The 18566-nt window shown below is 50.7% G+C and overlaps 3 protein-coding genes across 12 annotated transcripts; 1 reads left to right on the top strand and 2 right to left on the bottom strand.

Annotated features, from left to right (window-relative positions):
* Positions 1-149: 149 nt before the first annotated feature.
* Positions 150-3613, bottom strand: STK16 (serine/threonine kinase 16). 5 transcript variants are annotated; one of them, XM_019977198.2, is made up of 8 exons: positions 3484-3613; positions 2936-3125; positions 2169-2388; positions 1785-1918; positions 1494-1614; positions 1273-1368; positions 747-868; positions 150-639 (listed from the first exon to the last, which is right to left on the bottom strand). In XM_019977198.2, exons 2-8 carry the CDS (start codon positions 3019-3021, stop codon positions 501-503), a joined length of 918 nt encoding a protein of 305 aa, XP_019832757.1. In that variant the 5' UTR covers positions 3022-3125; positions 3484-3613; the 3' UTR covers positions 150-500. The 5 variants fall into 5 exon arrangements, with proteins under 5 accessions (XP_019832757.1, XP_019832768.1, XP_019832784.1 ...); XM_019977209.2 differs by lacking the exon at positions 3484-3613 and adding an exon at positions 3334-3357; XM_019977225.2 differs by lacking the exon at positions 1273-1368.
* A 27-nt stretch (positions 3614-3640) lies between these two features.
* GLB1L (galactosidase beta 1 like) lies at positions 3641-11997 on the top strand. 3 transcript variants are annotated; one of them, XM_019977153.2, is made up of 17 exons: positions 3641-3777; positions 5293-5419; positions 5599-5765; positions 6015-6165; positions 6327-6387; positions 8545-8639; positions 8738-8912; positions 9001-9059; positions 9163-9284; positions 9396-9436; positions 9635-9753; positions 10069-10143; positions 10243-10332; positions 10447-10560; positions 10833-10964; positions 11186-11401; positions 11571-11997. In XM_019977153.2, exons 2-17 carry the CDS (start codon positions 5351-5353, stop codon positions 11826-11828), a joined length of 1944 nt encoding a protein of 647 aa, XP_019832712.1. In that variant the 5' UTR covers positions 3641-3777; positions 5293-5350; the 3' UTR covers positions 11829-11997. The 3 variants fall into 3 exon arrangements, with proteins under 3 accessions (XP_019832712.1, XP_019832730.1, XP_019832723.1); XM_019977171.2 differs by lacking the exons at positions 5599-5765; positions 6015-6165; XM_019977164.2 differs by lacking the exons at positions 3641-3777; positions 5293-5419 and having other exon boundaries at positions 5631-5855.
* Positions 11938-18450, bottom strand: ANKZF1 (ankyrin repeat and zinc finger peptidyl tRNA hydrolase 1). 4 transcript variants are annotated; one of them, XM_019977134.2, is made up of 14 exons: positions 18159-18445; positions 17867-18045; positions 16672-16784; positions 16354-16456; positions 16014-16231; positions 15532-15644; positions 15286-15433; positions 14789-15017; positions 14472-14618; positions 13298-13769; positions 13026-13137; positions 12726-12893; positions 12497-12588; positions 11938-12275 (listed from the first exon to the last, which is right to left on the bottom strand). In XM_019977134.2, the coding sequence occupies exons 2-14, from the start codon at positions 18012-18014 to the stop codon at positions 12152-12154; spliced, it is 2187 nt and encodes a 728-aa protein (XP_019832693.2). In that variant the 5' UTR covers positions 18015-18045; positions 18159-18445; the 3' UTR covers positions 11938-12151. The 4 variants fall into 4 exon arrangements, with proteins under 4 accessions (XP_019832693.2, XP_019832687.2, XP_019832697.2 ...); XM_019977128.2 differs by having other exon boundaries at positions 17867-18042; XM_019977138.2 differs by lacking the exon at positions 14472-14618 and having other exon boundaries at positions 17867-18042; positions 18159-18447.
* Between the last annotated feature and the right edge of the window lie 116 nt (positions 18451-18566).

Raw genomic sequence — 18566 nt, 5'->3', positions numbered from 1 at the left:
AGGGACACCTGCCTCCCAATGTGGAGGGATGGTCACGCCACCCCCGAGGCTTCGCCAGTCCCTCTTCTCCCCAGGCTCTCCCCGGGAAAAGGCAGCCAGCCTTTGGGCGCCCTGCACCTCCTCTCACTCCAGGAACAACGAGACTGAGATCACACCAAGCTGCTTTCACTTTATTCTTGTTTTATACATTCTCCTGCCCCCAGATTTGGAAGCAGATCATGATGTATGCTCAGCAGTCCTGCTCAGAGCCTTGACTATATTCTATCAGTTCCCCTCTCCCCATCCCCCACCATGACCCAGGCAGGCCTCCAGTCCAGTTACTGCTCTTGGGGGTGAGACAGCAGAATCAGAGACAGAAGACTGAGCAAACTGTACCAGCCCCCAGCTGCCCCCAGTGACAGGGACGCGGTCCTGAACTGAATGGATGGAGATTCTACGGAGGGCGGCCGGCTCCTTGCCAAGGCACAGGGGCCACCTTCTCAACGTGGCCACAGGTTTGTTCAGATGTGGGTAGTGTGCTCGTCTCGAGCCGGGGGCTGCAGCACCTCCAACTGACTCAGGAGCAGAGGAATGTGAGGGCGCTGCTGGGGGTCCACGGTCATCATTGAGGTCAGCAGCTGCCGCAAGGCTGAAGAATACCTGCAGAAGGAGGAGGGGAGGGTGAGGAGGGCGGCCGCCCCCTGTGCTCTGACTCCTGCAAATGGAAGGGAGGAGCCTGAAGTGCCCCTGCTCCTTTCAGAGCTCACCTGGGGCTCTGCGGGATGCTAAGTTGGTTCTGCACTGCAAGGGCCACGCTGTCACCCTTCTGGAACACCATGTCGTAAGGGCCTTCCCCAAACATCATGGCATATAGCACACAACCTAGGGACTGAGCATAACTTGGTTATTCCTTGGAAGGGGACCAATGGAGTCATCTCTCTTTCATTCTGTAGTGAAAGGAGACTACAGTATGCTGACTTTAGTCACGTGACACCACCAGGGCCCCAGAGAAACTGCCAGTTAGCTGAGGCCTCTGCATCTTGCGCTGAGCCGCTGCCTCCAGCCCTGACATTTAGTTATACTTATCCTGCTCAAAGGACAAGATTATACCACTTCCTGAGCAACTGAGTCCAGTGTCAGTGACAGTTCCTAGGAAGGAAGTCGAGGGGGGATTGGGACATACATGCTTCCTGGGGCCCCATGCACTGGAAACCAAAGACTTGCTCCTCCAGTTCACAGCAGCTACAGAGCAGCACTCCTCCCCTCCCACACTCCCACCCACACGCTCCTCACCCAGACATCAGTCCGCTCATCGATGACACAGTGGCTTTGCACGGAAAAGAGCTCCGGGGCCCGGTAGGAGATGGTGCACCGCTGGGCTGCCCAGTCCTGGAACAGTGGCCCCAGAGCTCAGAAGCAGGGCACAGGTCTTGGTCATGTGACCAAACTGGGGCATGCACCAGAAGGGCTTGAGGATGGGGAAGAGATGAGCAAAGGACTCTGGAAACTCTTACCTGGAGGGCCAGAGCTTGGCGGGAGCCCTCCACGTGGATGCATGCTTGATTCATGGACCCCAAGTCCATTAGAACCGGCTGCCCCTCGTTGCCAAGCAAGATATTGGTGGGTTTCAGGTCCCTGCAGGGAAGTAGAAATGACCCATGAGCGTCCCTGAACCAGAAGGCCAGGATCCTAGCGGGGCAAAAGAATCACAGGGACTGTTCCTAGAGAAGAGCACAGAGATCTCTCATTTCTCTTGATGAGGCTCTTCCTTTCTGTCCAGCAAGTGCATGGAGCCTCCCACTGACCTGTGGGCATAACCCTTGGCGTGAATAGCCTCAAGGCCTCTGCAGATACCCAGCAGCAGCCGAATGATTTGCTCTTCAGTCAAGAAGTTGCCTTTGTCCTTCAGCTTTTCTATCTCATTCCACAGCGTACCTCTCTGCAAAACAAGTTTCCCCGCAGTTGATGTTTTTAGCCTCCACTCCCTGAGCCTGATTCTTTCCCTATGTCAGAATCTATAGCAATTTCACCACACACCCTACAGCCCCAGGTGGGTTCCTTAAACCCCAAATCTGAAATGCTCAAACCAGAACATGACTTCTGCTTCCTAATGTGCTTGACTGCTCATAATAGCCCTTGGCACACACGGCTCTGTTGCAACCCCCTCCATAGCCAGGAGACTTTCTGACCTTGAAGAAGGGTAGCAGCAGCCAGGCCTCATGTTTAGTGCCTCGCTCTCTCAGACAATAAGCAACGAGGCGAAGGATGTTGGGGTGATGGAAGAGGCGATGCATGTCTGCTTCTCGTTGGGCCTCCTCCTGGTCCTGCTGCTCATGACACAGGATTCGCTTCAGGGCGTAGAACTGTCCATCATGTAACCCCTCCACTAGGTCCACAAAGCTGAACCCACTGTGGGCCAAAGGGGTCAGTGAAGGACCAAGGTCATCTCCCATACTGCTGGGATCCAGAGGAATTCCCTGGGGAGAAGTGCAGGGGAAGGGGGGGGGGGTGTCTTTCCCATTTACTAGCAACCCTCCCAAGGTGTGACTCTAAAAAGAAGTCTGAAGATTATTAACATTGAGCAAGGACACAGTCACTTCCTAGGTCCTATGGTCTTAATGCAGGGCTTCAATAAATATTAAATAAATAACAGCCAACCTTTATCAAGTGCTATGAATCAGGCAATAGGGGAGACACTTGACACGAATTATCTCATTTAGTCCTCACAGCCCTGCCATTGAAGCACAATTAGCTCTAATAAGCAGATAAAGCAACTAGGTTTTATCAAGGCCATACATGGTGACTCTAGGAAGACTGGTTCCACAATCCACTTTCTTGACCACCAAGGAGCTGGGCTCTGTCCGGTGAATTAGAGGCTCTGTGCTCCTATCCTGTGCTGACTGCTGTCCTTCAAACACCACAATTCTTGGGACTAAATGATTTCCAGAACACTCACCCCTCCCCCAGTTTATGGATGAAGAGATAGCGCTTATGGTCAATGGTGAGAGTTCCCCGAGAGCAGATGCAAAGCGCGTGGCCCATAGTGTCTCAGTCATCCTCCTCAAGGACGGCCTGAAGCTGCCAAAGGGTTCGTCCAGGTCGAGTGGTCTCTTTCAGGCAAGTTGCTGGGGCTCCAGCAGATCATGCTGGAAGGAAAAGAATGGCAGGTCATGGGCGGGGCACAATCCAGCAGACCCCCTAAAGGGCCAATGTGGAGCGCTCAGGCCCAAGTCTCCGAACCTAGAGAAAATAAGCCCTGGCAACGCCAGCTCCAAAAAGGCTGGGGTCAGGTGCCTTAAAAAGGGCCCAGTCCCCGCGGCGACTTCTAGGCCACTTCCTCCAACCCCGGCCCACCTTCAGGCGGCCCCTCACTCGCACACCCTACTGGGTTGCAGAGGCAGGGCACGGGGTAGTTCCGGGAAGAAGTGCTAGGCCCAGACCCACCACGTGCTGAGCCCACTCCGGGTCTCGGTCTGGGTGGGCCAGCCAGAACACCGCACTCACCCGGCTTTAGCTGCAGGGAAGCGCCAGAGACCGGAAACATTGGATACGTCATCAGTCCGCGCCGGCGTAACGGCCCGCAGTATCCTAGCAACCAATGAGCTCTAGGACGATGTGGGGGCGTGGAGCTGAGAGGCCGGGGGCGGGTTAGGCCTGGGGGAGAAAGGGTCCCAGAACCCGGGTGAGGGTTCCACACCTGGCCTGCAGTGGGGGTCAAGACGCAGGCACCTACGTCAAAGGGGAGCAAAGCTGGGCTCGGCCCGAGGCCCCCAGGACCTGCATCTCCCAATGCCAGAGGTAGGAGGCGTCATACCTCCCGTGCAACGGGTGGCCGACTGGGGGTCCAGCCCGGAGCTGGATGCTCAGAGCGGGCGGGAGCTGGCAGCCTGCACCCCTTTGCAGCTCTGATCAGTACAACCTTGGGGGCTCTGGCCTGTATCCTATTACCGTAGTCTGAGTAGTTAAGAGCTCAGGCTCTTGAACTAGACTAGGGTTCTGAATCTTAATAGCCCATTAGCTGTGTCACCTGCACAAGTTACTAGCCTCTAGGAACCTCACTTTCCCTAACTGTAAAATAGGTGTAAGAGTACCAAAAGTTAAATGCATGAACTCTGAGGCCAGACTGCCTCATTCAAATCCCAGCGCTACTAAACTAGTTACGTGACCTTGTTAACAGGCTAATATTTCTATCCTTCAATCACCTCATCAGTAAATGGAGATTATTATCTACTTCATGGAGTTGTTTGAAGATTAAATGAGAGGTGAAGTGCTTACTATAGCGTTTGATGCATAGCCCTGAGTAGTGTCCATAAGCAGAAATAACAATAATAACTATTATTCTTATCCTGGTCTTCACATCCCAGGCTTGGGACTGTGAAGGCAGTGAGTGATGGAAATTCACAAATTTCCAAACCTTGGAACTTTGATGTCTCTTGCCCAGGCAGGGGTAAATTGGAAAGGGGCGCACATCCAAAGATGATAGGATGGCCTAGATGGTCTCTTTTATTGAAACAGGACAGGATTCTCTAGGAAGAAGATTCCTCTTGTAGCCTGATCCCCACCCCAACTTCCACTCCCCTTTCATATACTGAGAAGATATCCTCTGGTTTCCCTTGGGTCTGAACCTGGATCTGACATTCATCTAGATTTAACCTGCCATATACTGAACCCTGTGATAGCAACAGAGGATTCAGGATGGACAAGGCTCTCCCTATCCTCAGGGGGCTCAATGTAGCGGACTTCTCAATGTAACTACTTCTCAATCCTGAATGTGCTCAGAGCACCCAGAAATCTTGTTAAAATACAAATTCTGATTCTACAGGTCTGAGGTAGGGTCTGAGACTCTGCATTTCTAACAAGCTCCCAGGTAATGTTGATGAAGCTGGTTCATGAACCAGTAGCAAGATATAGAGGGTTTTACAAACTATTAGAGTAGCAGGCCAGAGAAGGCAATGGCACCCCACTCCAGTACTCTTACCTGGGAAAATCCCATGGATGGAGGAGCCTGGAAGGCTGCAGTCCATGGGGTCGCTAGGAGTCAGACACGACTGAGCGACTTCACTTTCACTTTTCACTTTGATGCATTGGAGAAGGAAATGACAACCCACTCCAGCGTTCTTGCCTGGAGAATCCCAGGGACGGGGAGCCTGGTGGGCTGCCGTCTATGGGGTCGCACAGAGTCGGACACGACTGAAGCGACTTAGCAGCAGCAGCAGAGTATCAGGCAGCTGCAGGCTGGAGACAAAGTCCAGGCTAATCGCCTGGCAACTTGCGGTGGTCTCCGCCCACTTGCTCGCTGAGGTTCTCTCCCAGGAATCCTCCACGTGACCGCCGGACCACCGTCTGTGACTGGAAGAGCCCCAAAAGCGCCATGGCTCCCAAGAAACCTCTCTGCCTTCCCTTCCTGCTGCTCCCGCTCCTGACGCTGCTGCTGCCCCAGGTAGGATGGGAGAATCGAACCAGCCGCTGGGTGCGGTGAGACAGGGTCAGATCTGGCGGAGGATAGAGTGAAAGTGAAAACAACAAAATACTGGGAAGGGCTAGTTCCGTCTCCTCTGCTCTTGGCAGACGCTGACCCCGGACTCCAGCCCCCTGTGAGCACGGTCTCTCCCCTTACAGGCAGACGCTCGGTCTTTCGTAGTGGATCGGGATCATAACAGATTCCTCCTGGATGGGGCCCCGTTCCGCTACGTGTCTGGCAGCCTGCACTACTTTCGGGTACCGCGGGTGCTTTGGGCAGACCGGCTTCTCAAGATGCGAATGAGTGGCCTCAACGTAGTACAGTTGTAAGAAGTGCTCATGAGAGCCATGGAAGGGTGGGATTCGCTCCTCCTACCTGCCCTTAAGAAGGGGACCAGGACAGGAAGACCGGCTGGGTATGAGGATTGTAGCTCCAGGGCTTCCTTGCCAAGGGTGGGAAAGGGGAGGGCCAGGACCTCCTTCCCACAGCTTCCTGGAGATTCCTGCAGGCCTGAGCCCCTTGGCCTCCCTGGCTTCTCCCTGTCTTGGGCCCTGTTAACCTCTTCCTTTTTCAGTTATGTGCCCTGGAACTACCATGAGCCAGAGCCTGGGGTCTATAACTTTAATGGCAGCCGTGACCTCTTTGCATTTCTGAAAGAGGCAACTTTAGCGAACCTGTTGGTCATACTGAGACCAGGACCTTACATCTGTGCAGAGTGGGAGATGGTGAGTTAGTTGGAGAAGGGATAGAAGCAGAGCTTCCCATGTGCCCCGACTCTAGGGCCACTTCCATCACTACCCTCAACTCCCTCCCTTCTTACCTACCCTATCCTACTCTCAGACAACAAAGCCCACTCACTTTTTTGTTGTCATTATGTTTGTCTCAGGGGGGTCTCCCAGCCTGGTTGCTGCGAAAACCTAAAATTCATCTGAGAACCTCAGATCCAGGTGGGTAGAGAAAAAAAGACTGGACTCAGAAAAAAGCAAACAATAACAAAATGGGTCATTTGGGTACCCAAAACAGAGATCATTCATTCAAATTATTTACTGTTTTAATCCTGCCCAGCAGGATGCTGGGAACTGAGGGACCAGACAGGCTCAGTGTGGAAGACACATTAATTAAAAAAACAAAACAAAACACCCAAAACCTTTTTAAGATTATTTTTAAAATACTACACAAGAAAATGGACAAGGAGTTGAGATAGTGAATAACAGGGCCTCTTTTAGGTAGGAAAGCCAGAAAAGGCTTCTCTGAGATGACATTTCAGTTACTCTAGGAAAGGGAAAGCACTGGGCATATGAAGAGTGAAGTCAGAATGACCAGGTTGAGGAATGGTGTGCTATTCTGGGGGGAGGGCGGCGCTGTGAGTCTTGTGGGATCATGGTTCAGATGAGGGATTGAACCTGGCCCCTTGGCAGTGAGAGCTCAGAGTCCTAACTACTAGACCACAGGGAATTCCCAGGTATGGTATGTTTTAAGGCCCAGAGGTAGGACAGAACACTGGCATGAGTGAGGCCAGCGTGGCTGAAGCACAGCGGGTAGGGGAGAGGAGTATGAGAAATTGGAGCTATATAGTGAGTGTTAATGCAGGACCTTTCAGACCATTGTAAGGGGTTTGCCTTTTATTATAAGCACAGTAGAAAGTCACTGAAAGAGTTTAACCAAAATTATCTGATTTGTTTTCAGATTACGTTAGCCTGCATGTGGAAAATGGATTGAGGGGAGCAAGGGTAGAGGTGGAGAAACTTAACTGGGAGACTGTGATTGTAGTTGAGGAGAGATGGCTCCTGGTTGTGGTAGTGGTGGAAATGCAAAGAAGAGGGCAGAAATGAGCTATAGGTGGGAGATAAAGGTCAACAGGACTCAACTGACAGATTTTGATGAGAACGGGAGCAGTGGCGGAGTGGCGGGAGGACAGTGTGGGTAGGATGAGGAAAGAAAGGAATCAAGTATCCAGCCAGTCAAGGTGGTGCTGCCATTTACTGACTTAGGGAAGACAGAGAAGACTAGCGGTGGCAGAAGGTCAACATTTGGGGGAAAAACAGTAGTTCTGGTCATGTTAAAATTTTATCATTCAAGGGATGCGATTTAGTGTATGCTTGGATTAAAGGAGGCAGTGCAGCCTGGCCCTCCTTTATACAGAACACAAAATGTAAAGGAATTAAATGCTTTAAAAATATAAAGATAGCCTCTAAAACGTCTTTCATTAACTCCACCTTTGAGAGTCTGCTATCTGCTAGGCATTGTCCTCAATGACAGGGATGCAGCCAATGAACCTGACAGTCAAGGTTCCTGCTCACTAGTAGGGGAGACCGACAGGAAACAATTACAGACACACACGCTCGATTTTAATTTCTTAAGCACTTGAGAAGGGAGTACGAGGTGATGTGAGAGAGTGTAACAGGGGGAATCTACCATCATCTAGGATATCAGAGGTTTTCTTGGGGAAGTGAAATGTAAGTTGAGTCCTGAAGCCTGAGTTGGAGTCACCTAGGTAAGGAGGCAGAGGTCATGCATGAAGACCCTGAGGGTGAGTCAACAAAAATCACCAACAGGAGTTGAGAATTGAAGGCATGCCACCTCATATAATGATCTTTCATTTGCTGACTTAATGTCCTGGACTGGCAGTTCCATCAGGGTGCAGGTCAGATATTCTACAATTTTGTGAATTCCCATACCTGAGTCTGGTGGGAGCCTGTAATCCCTAGAGTCCATGGGGTCACAAAGAATCAGAAGTGACTGAGCACACAGGCACACACACGTGTATGCTACATCATAGCGATCTCAAGTATTATATATGGTTATGTAATAGCTCCATGTGATGTGTTTTAACATTTTTTTCTGACATTTGAAAAGTGAATTCTCAAGAAATACTGCTTTGTTTCCTATGCTCAAATTTCATTGCCATGCAAATATACAAGTGCTTAGGATTCAGAGTTTCCTCTGACAAGTCACTGCTTCCCAGATGGAGTTATGGACAAGTGGGATGATACACAGTGCTTCCCCGAGTTCAGGAGGCACTCAAGATGCTAGCACTGATGTTAGGGGTGGGGGCCAAGGAGGTGGCAGTGCCCTAACCAGCAGAGCACTGCCCCTTCCTTTAGACTTCCTTGCCGCAGTGGACTCCTGGTTCAAGGTCTTGCTGCCCAGGATATATCCATGGCTCTACCACAATGGGGGCAACATCATTAGCATTCAGGTACCAGTGGAAAGTTGACTGGGCTAGGGGAAGGAGGTGCCAGTGGCCTTAATTTCTCCATCTCAGAGCTGACCTCCACTTTTCCTTTCCCCTGGCAGGTGGAGAATGAATATGGTAGCTACAGAGCCTGCGACGTGAGCTACATGAGGCACCTAGCTGGGCTCTTTCGAGCGCTGCTTGGAGACAGGATCTTGCTCTTCACCACAGATGGACCTGAAGGACTCAAATGTGGCTCCCTCCAGGGACTCTATACCACTGTAGATTTTGGCCCAGGTCTCCCAAGCAAGGGTTCAGAATGAAGTCTGGGGAAGGGGCACCTGTTTCATGTTGCTTACCTTGCACCTTTGCCTCCTTTCTGCAGCTGACAACATGACCAAGATCTTTGGCCTGCTTCGGAAGTATGAACCCCGCGGGCCCCTGGTGAGGAGCCAGAGGGGAGGCCAATCAAAGCAAGAGGCAGCGTGGGGAATGGGTGGTGCTCAGGTCCCATCTTCCTCACAGCTCCTTTCACTTCACGCTCTAGGTAAACTCTGAGTACTACACAGGCTGGCTGGATTACTGGGGCCAGAATCACTCCACACGCTCCATTCCAGCTGTAACCAAAGGACTAGAGAAAATGCTCAAGTTGGGAGCCAGTGTGAACATGTAATTGGGAAGCACTGGGGCCAACATGAAATCTGTAACTGGGTGTTGGGGATGAAGGTTAAGATTCAATGGGTCAGCTTCTACCTTTCTCCCCACTCTCCCCCACTTCAGGTACATGTTCCACGGAGGTACCAACTTTGGATACTGGAATGGTGAGTCTAGACAGTCTCTGGGGTGGAGGCAGGGAGGCAGCAAGGAATTAAGAGTCTGAGGAATGCGTGAATTAGGATGTCTAGAAGCTGGATATGGCTACCACTGCCCCTTCTGAGAGCAAAATTCTCTGCATGAATTTCTTTGCTTAGGCCTATCATCTGAAAGATGCATTGAATTAATTAAATTGATTTGACTAGGTGCTGATGAGAAGGGACGCTTTCTTCCAATTACTACCAGCTATGACTACGATGCACCCATATCCGAAGCAGGGGACCCCACACCCAAGCTTTTTGCTATTCGAAATGTCATCAGCAAGGTGCCCTACCACTTCATTAAGCGCCAAAGGCTTTTACTAATTTAGGGGGAGGGGTGCCCAAATTGTTTGTAAAGGGGTCCCATTAAGTCAGTGATTGTTGTCTGGACCACAAAACCCTCTGAGCAGCCTATTGCAGCATTTCTCACTTACTCAGATGGGACTTCCTGGGGAGATACAAATACATGCAATATTAGAGAATCTTTATGACCCCTGAAGCCCTTCCCTGGACCCCCGGTTAAGAACCCTGCACTAGGGTCTTGGAATAGGGTTTCTTTGTGTGCTTTTCCTATGGCTCCTGAGAGAATTTGGGCTCAGTTCCAGGAAGTTCCCTTGGGACCTTTACCTCCCCCCAGCCCCAAGATGACACTTGGACCTTTGAACCTACACCTGGTAAGCTCCTCTCCATTATTATCTGATTCTGCCCAGCCTGTCCTGCCCTCTATTCTGAAAGTTCCCTTATATTCTGATACTTTCTCCTTATTCTAATAGGATGGGAATTTGCTGGATTTCTTAGACTTCCTATGCCCCCAAGGGCCCATCCATTCAGTCTTGCCAATGACCTTTGAGGCTGTCAACCAGGTAAAGCATAATCCACCAACAGCTATACCAAGGGTCCCCTCAGTTATGCATCTTCCCCACAGTATCCTTTCTTGTCTCTCAGCACATCTTATTTACTCGTTCTTCCACACCTAGGTCCATGGCTATATGTTGTATCGGACCTATCTGCCCCATACTGTTTCTGAGCCAACACAACTCTGGGTACCTAACAATGGAGTCCATGACCGTGCCTACGTGATGGTGGATGGGGTGAGGACCTAATTCCAGGCGACCTGTGAGCCCATTTCCTTTCCTCCCCAGCAAAGTTTCTGGTATCTACCTTTTCCCATTGCCTGCTCACATTTGCAGAGGATAAGGTGGGATGAGGAAGAGTTTGACAAAGGATAAGGTTCTAGAAGGAACTGACAGAAGGGCTTCATTCTTTTTGCCCTCTAAATAATAGTGTCCCAATGTAGCTTCCTGGGTGGTGGCCACAAGCTAGATGCTGAGCCACTCCCTTTCACAGATCCTCTCATCCACAGGTGTTTCAGGGTGTTTTGGAACGAAACATGAAACATAACCTATTTTTGATGGGGAAAATAGGGGCCACACTGGATGTCCTGCTGGAGAACATGGGGAGGCTCAGTTTTGGGTCTAACAGCAGTGACTTCAAGGTGAGCTCGCTTTGCCCTCTCCCTCGCCCCCATACTCTTTACTGAACTCCCTAGAAAAGATAAGGGCCTAAAGGAAGAGCTATAGCCTTAGGGCTTAGAGAGCAAAGCAGCAGCTGGTGAGGGATCTGGACATGGCCACTAGGTGCATTCCAGGGCTTGAGTAGCAGTAGTCTGGCCTTAGTACTTAGTGAATGATAAATTTTCATTTGCCTTCTTCACAGGGCCTGTTACAGCCACCAATTCTGGGGCAGACAATCCTTACCCAGTGGCTGATGTTCCCCCTGAAAGTTGATAATCTTGTCAAAGGGTGGTTTCCCATCCAGCCGCTGAAACACTCACATCCTCAGACCCCCTCTGGCCCCACCTTCTACTCTACCACCTTCCCAATTTTAAACTCAGGCGGGGACACATTTCTGTTTCTACCTGGATGGACGAAGGTATTGCTGATGGTGGGGGTGGGGTGAGGGGTAGGGTGGTAAGAGGGGAAAACCATGGAAGAAGGGAGAGCACAAATTATTCCTCTGATTAGGAGCCCCCCCCACCCCCCAGCAAGGGGATAATTCTACCCCTCTGAGAGCTGATCCTTCCTTTTCCTCTACTCCCCAGGGCCAAGTCTGGATCAATGGGTTTAACTTAGGCCGCTACTGGACAAAGCGGGGGCCGCAGCAGACCCTCTACGTGCCAAGACCCCTGCTGTTTCCTAGGGGAGCCCACAACAGAATCACATTGCTGGAGCTAGAAAATGTGCCTCCTCAGCCCCAAATCCAGTTCCTGGATAGGCCCATCCTCAATAGCACCAAGCACAGGACGTACGTCTATTCCCTCTCAAGTGCCTCTGAACCAATGGAGTTAAGTGGGCACTGAAAGAAAGGTAATCCTTGGACCTGGGACAAGAGCAGTGGGCAGGATCCCTTCATGCTAGCCATGGTGACCGTAAGGAAACAAAGGCCATGGGCCTGAATGGAAGTATGAGTGCAGTTTCCTTGCCAAACTTTATTGTGATTAAAGTTCCAGAGACAGTACCAGCTCCACACACCTCTGTGGCCCTGTCTTTGCCCTGGTTCCTGAATGTCTTCACCCTAATCTTCCAAACACTCTGTGGTTCTGTGGGGGAAGAAGCAGCCTAGGGCCAGTGGGAATGTGCCCTCTCAGGGCCTAGCACTGGCCCCAGGTGGAGCTTTAAGAGATCAGGAAGAGGGCTTCCCAGCCTGACAGCGATGATCCCGTAGGCAGCGTGTGGAGCAGAAAGAGAAGTCAAGGTAGTGAAAAGGAACAAGGCCTTGGAGAGACATCCCACAACTCCAGCAGCGTCTGAATAAGAGGGAGAAAATGGCTGGAGAGGAATCCCAGAAACATTTCAATCCAAGCTTTCCCCTCCCACCCTGTCACTTCTGTTTTTATTCCAGAGGTTCCCAAAACATCTCAAATCCCTTCAACAGCCTTTCTGAACACAGAGCAGCACTTGCTCTACTTGTACAGAATGGCCCCGCCCACATCACAGCCCACCCCCCACACCTGCCCCCTCCACTTACGGAATATTGCTGACGGTGATGGCAGGGTCGGGGGTCTGAGGGTTGAGGGCTCCCAACTGGGCAGCTAGTCTGCGCTCTGCAGCCAGAGCTCTCTGAGGGGAAGAGAAGCTGTGTTAAGTACAAGGCCTCAGTGGTGGAGAGTGTGTCCAAGAAGTGATGGCTGCACACCAGGGAAGGGATCAGACCTCTGGGGAAGTGTTGCTGTGGAAGGAAGAACCCCCAGCCTCACCTTCTCCCGGTCGCTGAGGGCAGCAAATCGCTGCTGCTCTTCTTGCTCCTGCTTCTCCTGCTCCTGCTGCTTCCGCTGCTGTTCCTCCCGGTGCCGCCGGGCTGCCTTCTGCTCCCTTCTCCGAGTGGCCTGCCGTGCCTCCATTTCTGCTGTTAGCGGCCCCGGCACCTGGAGGATTTCCGGGAAAGCATAAGGTAAAGATCTGTACAAACTATCCTTGATAAGACTGTAGGAGAGTAGAAAAGATCTAGCCAGCATCTCTGATGCCTTCCCATTCTGCTGCTTCCTTCTTCAGCTGACCTGAGCTTTGCTGTAATCATAAGCATCTGGATTCTTCTCCATGAACCTCCGGAACTCATTGCGTGTCGATCTGTCAGCTGCAACTGTATACGGTGGCCGAGCTCGGGAATCCCTAAGTGCGAAAACCCCCCAGACAGGTTCAGTTTGCCTGCTGCACCTCCCAACATTGCCCAAGCAGACCAAGGGAAATACTGTTAATTAAGCAAGGCCAAGATTAGCGTCCAGATCATCCTCTGTACCCTAGCGGAGATCGGCATGAGGACTTCACTTACTGCACAGTGGGGTCCGCACCTGCCTCCAGCAGCAGGCGAACCACTGAGCCTCTCCCAGCTGCGGCTGCTGCGTGCAGGAGAGTGAAGCCACCGGAGCCCAAGGGGGCACTGAGCAGAGGCAGAACTCCAGGGTGTAGGGGGCTGGCAGTGAGTCGGTCCTTCAGCATCCCCACATCTCCAGCTCGGCAAGCAGCTAGAAGCACATCCCAGAGCTCCGACTGACAGGGGGACGTGGCCTCATCCAAGGGAGGCCGCAAAGGGGCTGACCCTGAAAGGGCCTCATCTTCCTTTGGTTGCTGGGAAAGAGTCATTTGTGCCCCAGACTCCAGGTCTTGCTTTCTCTCCCTCTTATTCCTTTTTCTCCTCCTTTGCTTGGGAAATACGTCAAACTCACGAAGATCCAGCGTTCCCAGTGTCACCTCTACTAGCTCCAACTCTACCTGGGAGCCATCTCCTCCTTCTGATTCTGATCCTAGGGGAAAAAAGTTGCTATGTTAGATCCATCTCAGGAATAAGAAGAGGGTAGAAGGGTGTGGGCTGCCCCAGATGCCTAAGAATGTACACAGAGAGATAATCCAGATCACTTGAAATAAAATTGTTTGTATTTTGTCAACCAAGATAAAGTAGTATATCAGGAGCTGAAGCCATTAGTATCATGTGAAGAAATGAGGCTCACAGCCCCAGGGCAGGCCCAGAAGAAGCTATTCAGGGACGAGAGTCCCTGGACATTCCCATAACAGCCTTAGGGTAGTCAAAACAGAGGAGCATGGAGCAGTTGACAGCCATGCAGGTGATAGTCTGCAGCATGGGAAGCAACCCCTAGCTCCAAACCAGTGCACCCAAGAAGGCAAGTAAATTATGTTAAGATCCACACAACACATGTGCCAGCATCGACTTCATGCTAAGACTTTCCTAAGAACTAGAGATACATCAGTGATCAAAAGTGATGATAGGAAATTTGGAAAAATCACAAAACATATTTCAGTAATTGCTACCACGTACTGAACAGATGTGTCTGTGTGTGTGGGAGGCGGGGCGGCGGGGTTAGTGTGTAAGGGCTTACCTATAAATAGGGAAGTGGGTAAAGTTATGACAGCAGGAGATTTACCACTGCATTTCTAGGACAGACATCCCCCCAGAGAGAGACCTGACAATTGCCAGGTGGTGTGCAAACCCTGTGTGGGAGCTTCCTTGTTCTGCCCGAGTGCCTCATTTTCATCACTGGGGACTTTGCTTTCTTCCTCGATAACCTTCCTTTCTCTCACTCTCTTCCTGTGTGTCTGAGGTAAATCCAACCTGCTTGTCTCCCGGGGGTCTTCTCCTGCCATAAAACAACAGACTTAGCTGAGGAGAAGCCAGCTCAGGTTTCTGTCAACGAAAATGGCATCAGACTGCAGTCCGAGGGCTAGAAAACCATCTGGATGCACGAATGAGAACCCGAGGCCCGGGTGGAACATTTAGGAAGTATGGGGATCTAGAAGGAAAGCTCACCATGGATGTGTAACGTGGTCAGCTTATGGACTACACGCTGTAGCTCTTGAAAGGTGGGTCTTCGGGTAGCGAGGGGGATATCCCAAAGTCGGGGATCTCCCCGGCGCAGGGGAGCCTCACGGCCCCCGAAGAACAAGGACCGGCCAGAGCGGGGGGCACGCAGAAGTATTGTCCCAGCCTCCTCCAGTGCCTTAGCCCAGGCTGGCCCTGCCAGCAGGTCACGAACTTCCTAGAGAAGACAGTAACTCAGCTCTGTAATTCTTCACTTGCTACTTTTAAACCTCCGACCAAAAACTGACGTACAGATGACGTGTAGGGAATGGGGAGTGGAGAATGAGAGGATTAAGACTCCTGGGCATCCACCCCATTCTACCTTCATCTACCCAGAAAGAACAAAGACAGGAACACAGGAGCCAGCCTCCCTGCTATACCATTTAATCAATCAAGAGGAGAGAAGTGGGGATTAGAGACACACCAGACCTGGGCACGTAACTCACCTTATAGAGTGCGGCTTCATTGTAGCGCCTCAGACTGGCCCCAGCAGAGTGAGCAGCTGCACCCCGGGCATCCCGAAGCCCCTGGGCTGTGCCCCGCTTGGCCCGCACTGTGTAGCGGTGAAAGGTTTTGTGTGTCAACACTTCTCGTCTGTAGACAGCACAGACTTAGTACTGGAAATCAGATGGTACTCCCAGGCTAAAAGGATCCATTCCATTCCATCCTTGCCCCATGCAGCACCCTCTCACCCTTGGAAAATGGCACCAGCAAAGTGCCCAGCAGCAGCCATGAGCACCACACAGTCCCTGGGACCTCCAGTCTGCAGGTTCTGAAGCAGCAGTTCTGATTCTTCAAGGGGCACCTGGAGACACAGGAGCAGCACAAACATCTCTGTGGCACTTACTGGGAATAAGAAACAAGTGCCAGTGCTACGTGATTCACAGGCACCATCTCTTTTGATACAACAGCTCCATGCTTGTCTCCATTTTATAAATAAGAAAGTTAGAGGTTTGCAGAGGTAGTCAAGACCAAGTAGGAGAACCACAATTCCAACCTAGATCCTTCTATTTCCAAATTGAATTCCACTGCACTTGACCCTTCTAAGATTCAGGCCAGTTCGACTGTGCCATCAAGCGTGACACCCACCCCGAAGAGGAAGGAAGGGAAGAAGTGAGAAACAGACTGTGCTGAGGGGAAATCTAGGCTGAGTGTACAGAAGGCTGGGACTGACCACACAATATGTGCTGGCACTTGCGTGGCGAGGGCCTAGGACACAGCGATAGGCATAAAGAAACTGTCCCTGGGCATTCTGGAAAAGAACCCGATGCGGGTGGAAGCCTTGGGGTCGCGTAGGCTTCTCCAAGTCAGCCCTCTCCTCATCCAGTATCTGCAGGTCCTCCTCACTGTCTGAGTCTGAGTCTTCTGATCCTGAGATGCTGGAAAGATCGCCTGAGAACAACGAAAGATACGAAAGCTTGGTGCCCCATCTCTGACCTTTCTTCAAGCTCCTCAACTAGGGTCTTTCTCCATCCCCATGACTGCTTCGCACATGCTCTCCCACCAGTCATCACCTGTCGAACTCTGCTTTTCAAAGTCCAGGGCAGACAGAAGAGGCTTGTCCTTGAGACGCTGCTTTAGGTTAAACCGATGCCAGTCAAGCTTGTAATGTTCCCTCTGGTATGAGGCAAAGAGGGAAGAACAATGTGGAAATATGCCTGACCCAGCCTTCTATGGTACCCGAGACCTAAAAAAGAACTCCACCAAGTATGACCAGGTAATACTAACTTCCTTACTTAAAATGTAGACCTTCATTAAAGACAAATTTCTACCTCTTTACCCCAACCATGACATTTTTGCTTCCACATTTAGCTCTGCACCTGGTCTTTTACCTGTTCTTGGTGGTTCTGGAAGACTTGGTCACAGGTTGAACAAAACAACTTCTCTGAAATATCCAGAGCTCCCTGGAATGGTCTTCTTTCTGGGCTTATTTGCTCCTCTGAACCTAAAAAAGGGGAGGGTAAACAGAGGTAGAATGGGGACCCAAATCCACACTAATCTAGGATTACACTCAGTGTCTGATACACAAAGCAGAAGATACAAATGAGAGAGATAGCATGTCATTGCCTTCAAGGAATTTAACAATCTAGTAATCATGAAATAAATGACACAGCAATCACTTTATAGAATAAATATGCTTCTGAAAAGATATGCATAGGATGAATATAAACAGTGTGTGTAAATAAACAACAGGGATTGTTTAGAGGAATCCTGAAAGTGAAAGTGTTAGTCGCTTAGTTCTCTGACTCTTTGCAATCACATGGACTGTAGCCCACCAGGCTCCTCTGTCCATGAAATTCTCCAGGAAAGAACACTGAAGTGGGTTGCCATGCCCTTCTCCAGATCTTCCCGACCCAAGGATCGAACCTGGGTCTCCCACAGAGCAGGCAGATTCTTTACCATGTGAGCCACCAGTGAATGGTTTCTGGTAAGGTTAAGATTATTTTTAAACTGTGCAAATAACTCTTCCCCAATACCATCTTTTTAGCTTATATTTCCAATTACTGTATGCAGTTGTTTTTTTTTTTTTTTTTTTTTAAGTATAAGAAAACAGTTAAACTAAAGTAATATGAAACCAACAGTAAGTTGTTCTATACTCAGCAAGAAGGAATGATTTGATTGGAATAGTTACATGTGGGTGGTATCAAGGAATAGTGACGTGTTTTTGCAGGCAGTGGTGTTAATGTGATGAGGCATAAGCAATGGCAAGAGATTTGCTTGGAGACAATTCAGGAGCCTGTTCTAGAATCCAGCGATCGAGTGAAGTTTTTTTTTTTTTTAATCAGAAAACATGTACAAATGTTGCCTTAAATTCATAACAGTTAAGAAAAATATACACAAACTTCAGCGTAAAAGTAAAAAACAAACACTTCAGTTGGGAGCTGATAAATTTTATCCAGTGGAAGGAGATATCAACAAGAGCTCCTAAGCTGGGAAACACCAGTAAGAATGTGTTCCCTGGAGGAGCAATAAGCTCCAAAGTGTCCTGTCATCTCTCTCAGGTCCACCCCACATCTTCCCAGATACCTGGACAGGAAGTCTGCAGAGACTGGGCCAAGGCCTCCTCGGGAAAGTGGCTCACCAGGCGCAGGCCCTGAAGGACCGGAGCATCCGTGCTGAGGTCAAACAGGGAGACCGACACAGGAGCCTGGGTTGCAGCTGGAGCCGGCGACATGGCTGAGCAGAAATTTACTTAGAAGCAGCTGCTGGAGCAGAAAAGTGGTTAAGAAACAGAGCTTCCCAAAGCAAGCTCCTATGCCGCGTCCCCAGCCAGCGTGACTTCGTTTCTCCCACTCCGCAAGGCACCACGGCCACTCACCCGGGTACCAGGGGTGGACCCAAGGTTAATACGTGATCCCAGCCCGCTTTCTGAAATCCCGTCTCGGACCACACCAAGAGTGAAATGGGCGCGAACTCAGCAACCAAGTCGACTCCAGCAGAGTTAAAATCACCAGTCCCTTAACCAACTTCTCCTCGTTACCCGTGCGGTGAGTTCCAGCAGGGACTACACCGCGTGGACTCGCCCCGGCCCGCAGATGCTGCACTTAAGTTTAGAGGGAGAGGAGAGGCACCGGAAGTCTACAGTTCGAAGCCGGGATTTTTGCAACACCGTAACAAACTCGTCACTACGGAGGAGCGAAGAGGACAAAAGGCATTGCTTGCATCTGAGCCCCGCCCCAGCTGGAGTGCACAATTGGTTCCCTGACTTCCAGGGCCCGCCTCTAGC

Source organism: Bos indicus, chromosome 2 (assembly GCF_029378745.1).
Source record: "Bos indicus isolate NIAB-ARS_2022 breed Sahiwal x Tharparkar chromosome 2, NIAB-ARS_B.indTharparkar_mat_pri_1.0, whole genome shotgun sequence".
Classification (NCBI taxonomy): Eukaryota; Metazoa; Chordata; class Mammalia; order Artiodactyla; family Bovidae; genus Bos; species Bos indicus.
This window is presented reverse-complemented; position numbering and strand designations above follow the sequence as displayed.

Excerpts from the sequence above, each read along its gene's own strand:
- STK16 (XM_019977198.2), bottom strand. The coding sequence starts at position 3,021 with ATGGGCCACGCGCTTTGCATCTGCTCTCGGGGAACTCTCACCATTGAC. Across the intron at positions 869-1,272 it reads ATGAGCGGACTGATGTCTGG|TCCCTAGGTTGTGTGCTATA; the intron begins GTGAGGAGCGTG and ends AGTTATGCTCAG. Across the intron at positions 640-746 it reads AGCATCCCGCAGAGCCCCAG|GTATTCTTCAGCCTTGCGGC; the intron begins GTGAGCTCTGAA and ends CTCCTTCTGCAG.
- GLB1L (XM_019977153.2), top strand. The coding sequence starts at position 5,351 with ATGGCTCCCAAGAAACCTCTCTGCCTTCCCTTCCTGCTGCTCCCGCTC. Across the intron at positions 8,913-9,000 it reads CACTGTAGATTTTGGCCCAG|CTGACAACATGACCAAGATC; the intron begins GTCTCCCAAGCA and ends TCCTTTCTGCAG. Across the intron at positions 9,437-9,634 it reads CAACTTTGGATACTGGAATG|GTGCTGATGAGAAGGGACGC; the intron begins GTGAGTCTAGAC and ends TGATTTGACTAG.
- ANKZF1 (XM_019977134.2), bottom strand. The coding sequence starts at position 18,014 with ATGTCGCCGGCTCCAGCTGCAACCCAGGCTCCTGTGTCGGTCTCCCTG. Across the intron at positions 13,770-14,471 it reads CAAGGAAGCTCCCACACAGG|GATCAGAATCAGAAGGAGGA; the intron begins GTTTGCACACCA and ends TTTTTCCCCTAG. Across the intron at positions 13,138-13,297 it reads GGTGCGGACCCCACTGTGCA|GGATTCCCGAGCTCGGCCAC; the intron begins GTAAGTGAAGTC and ends TTTCGCACTTAG.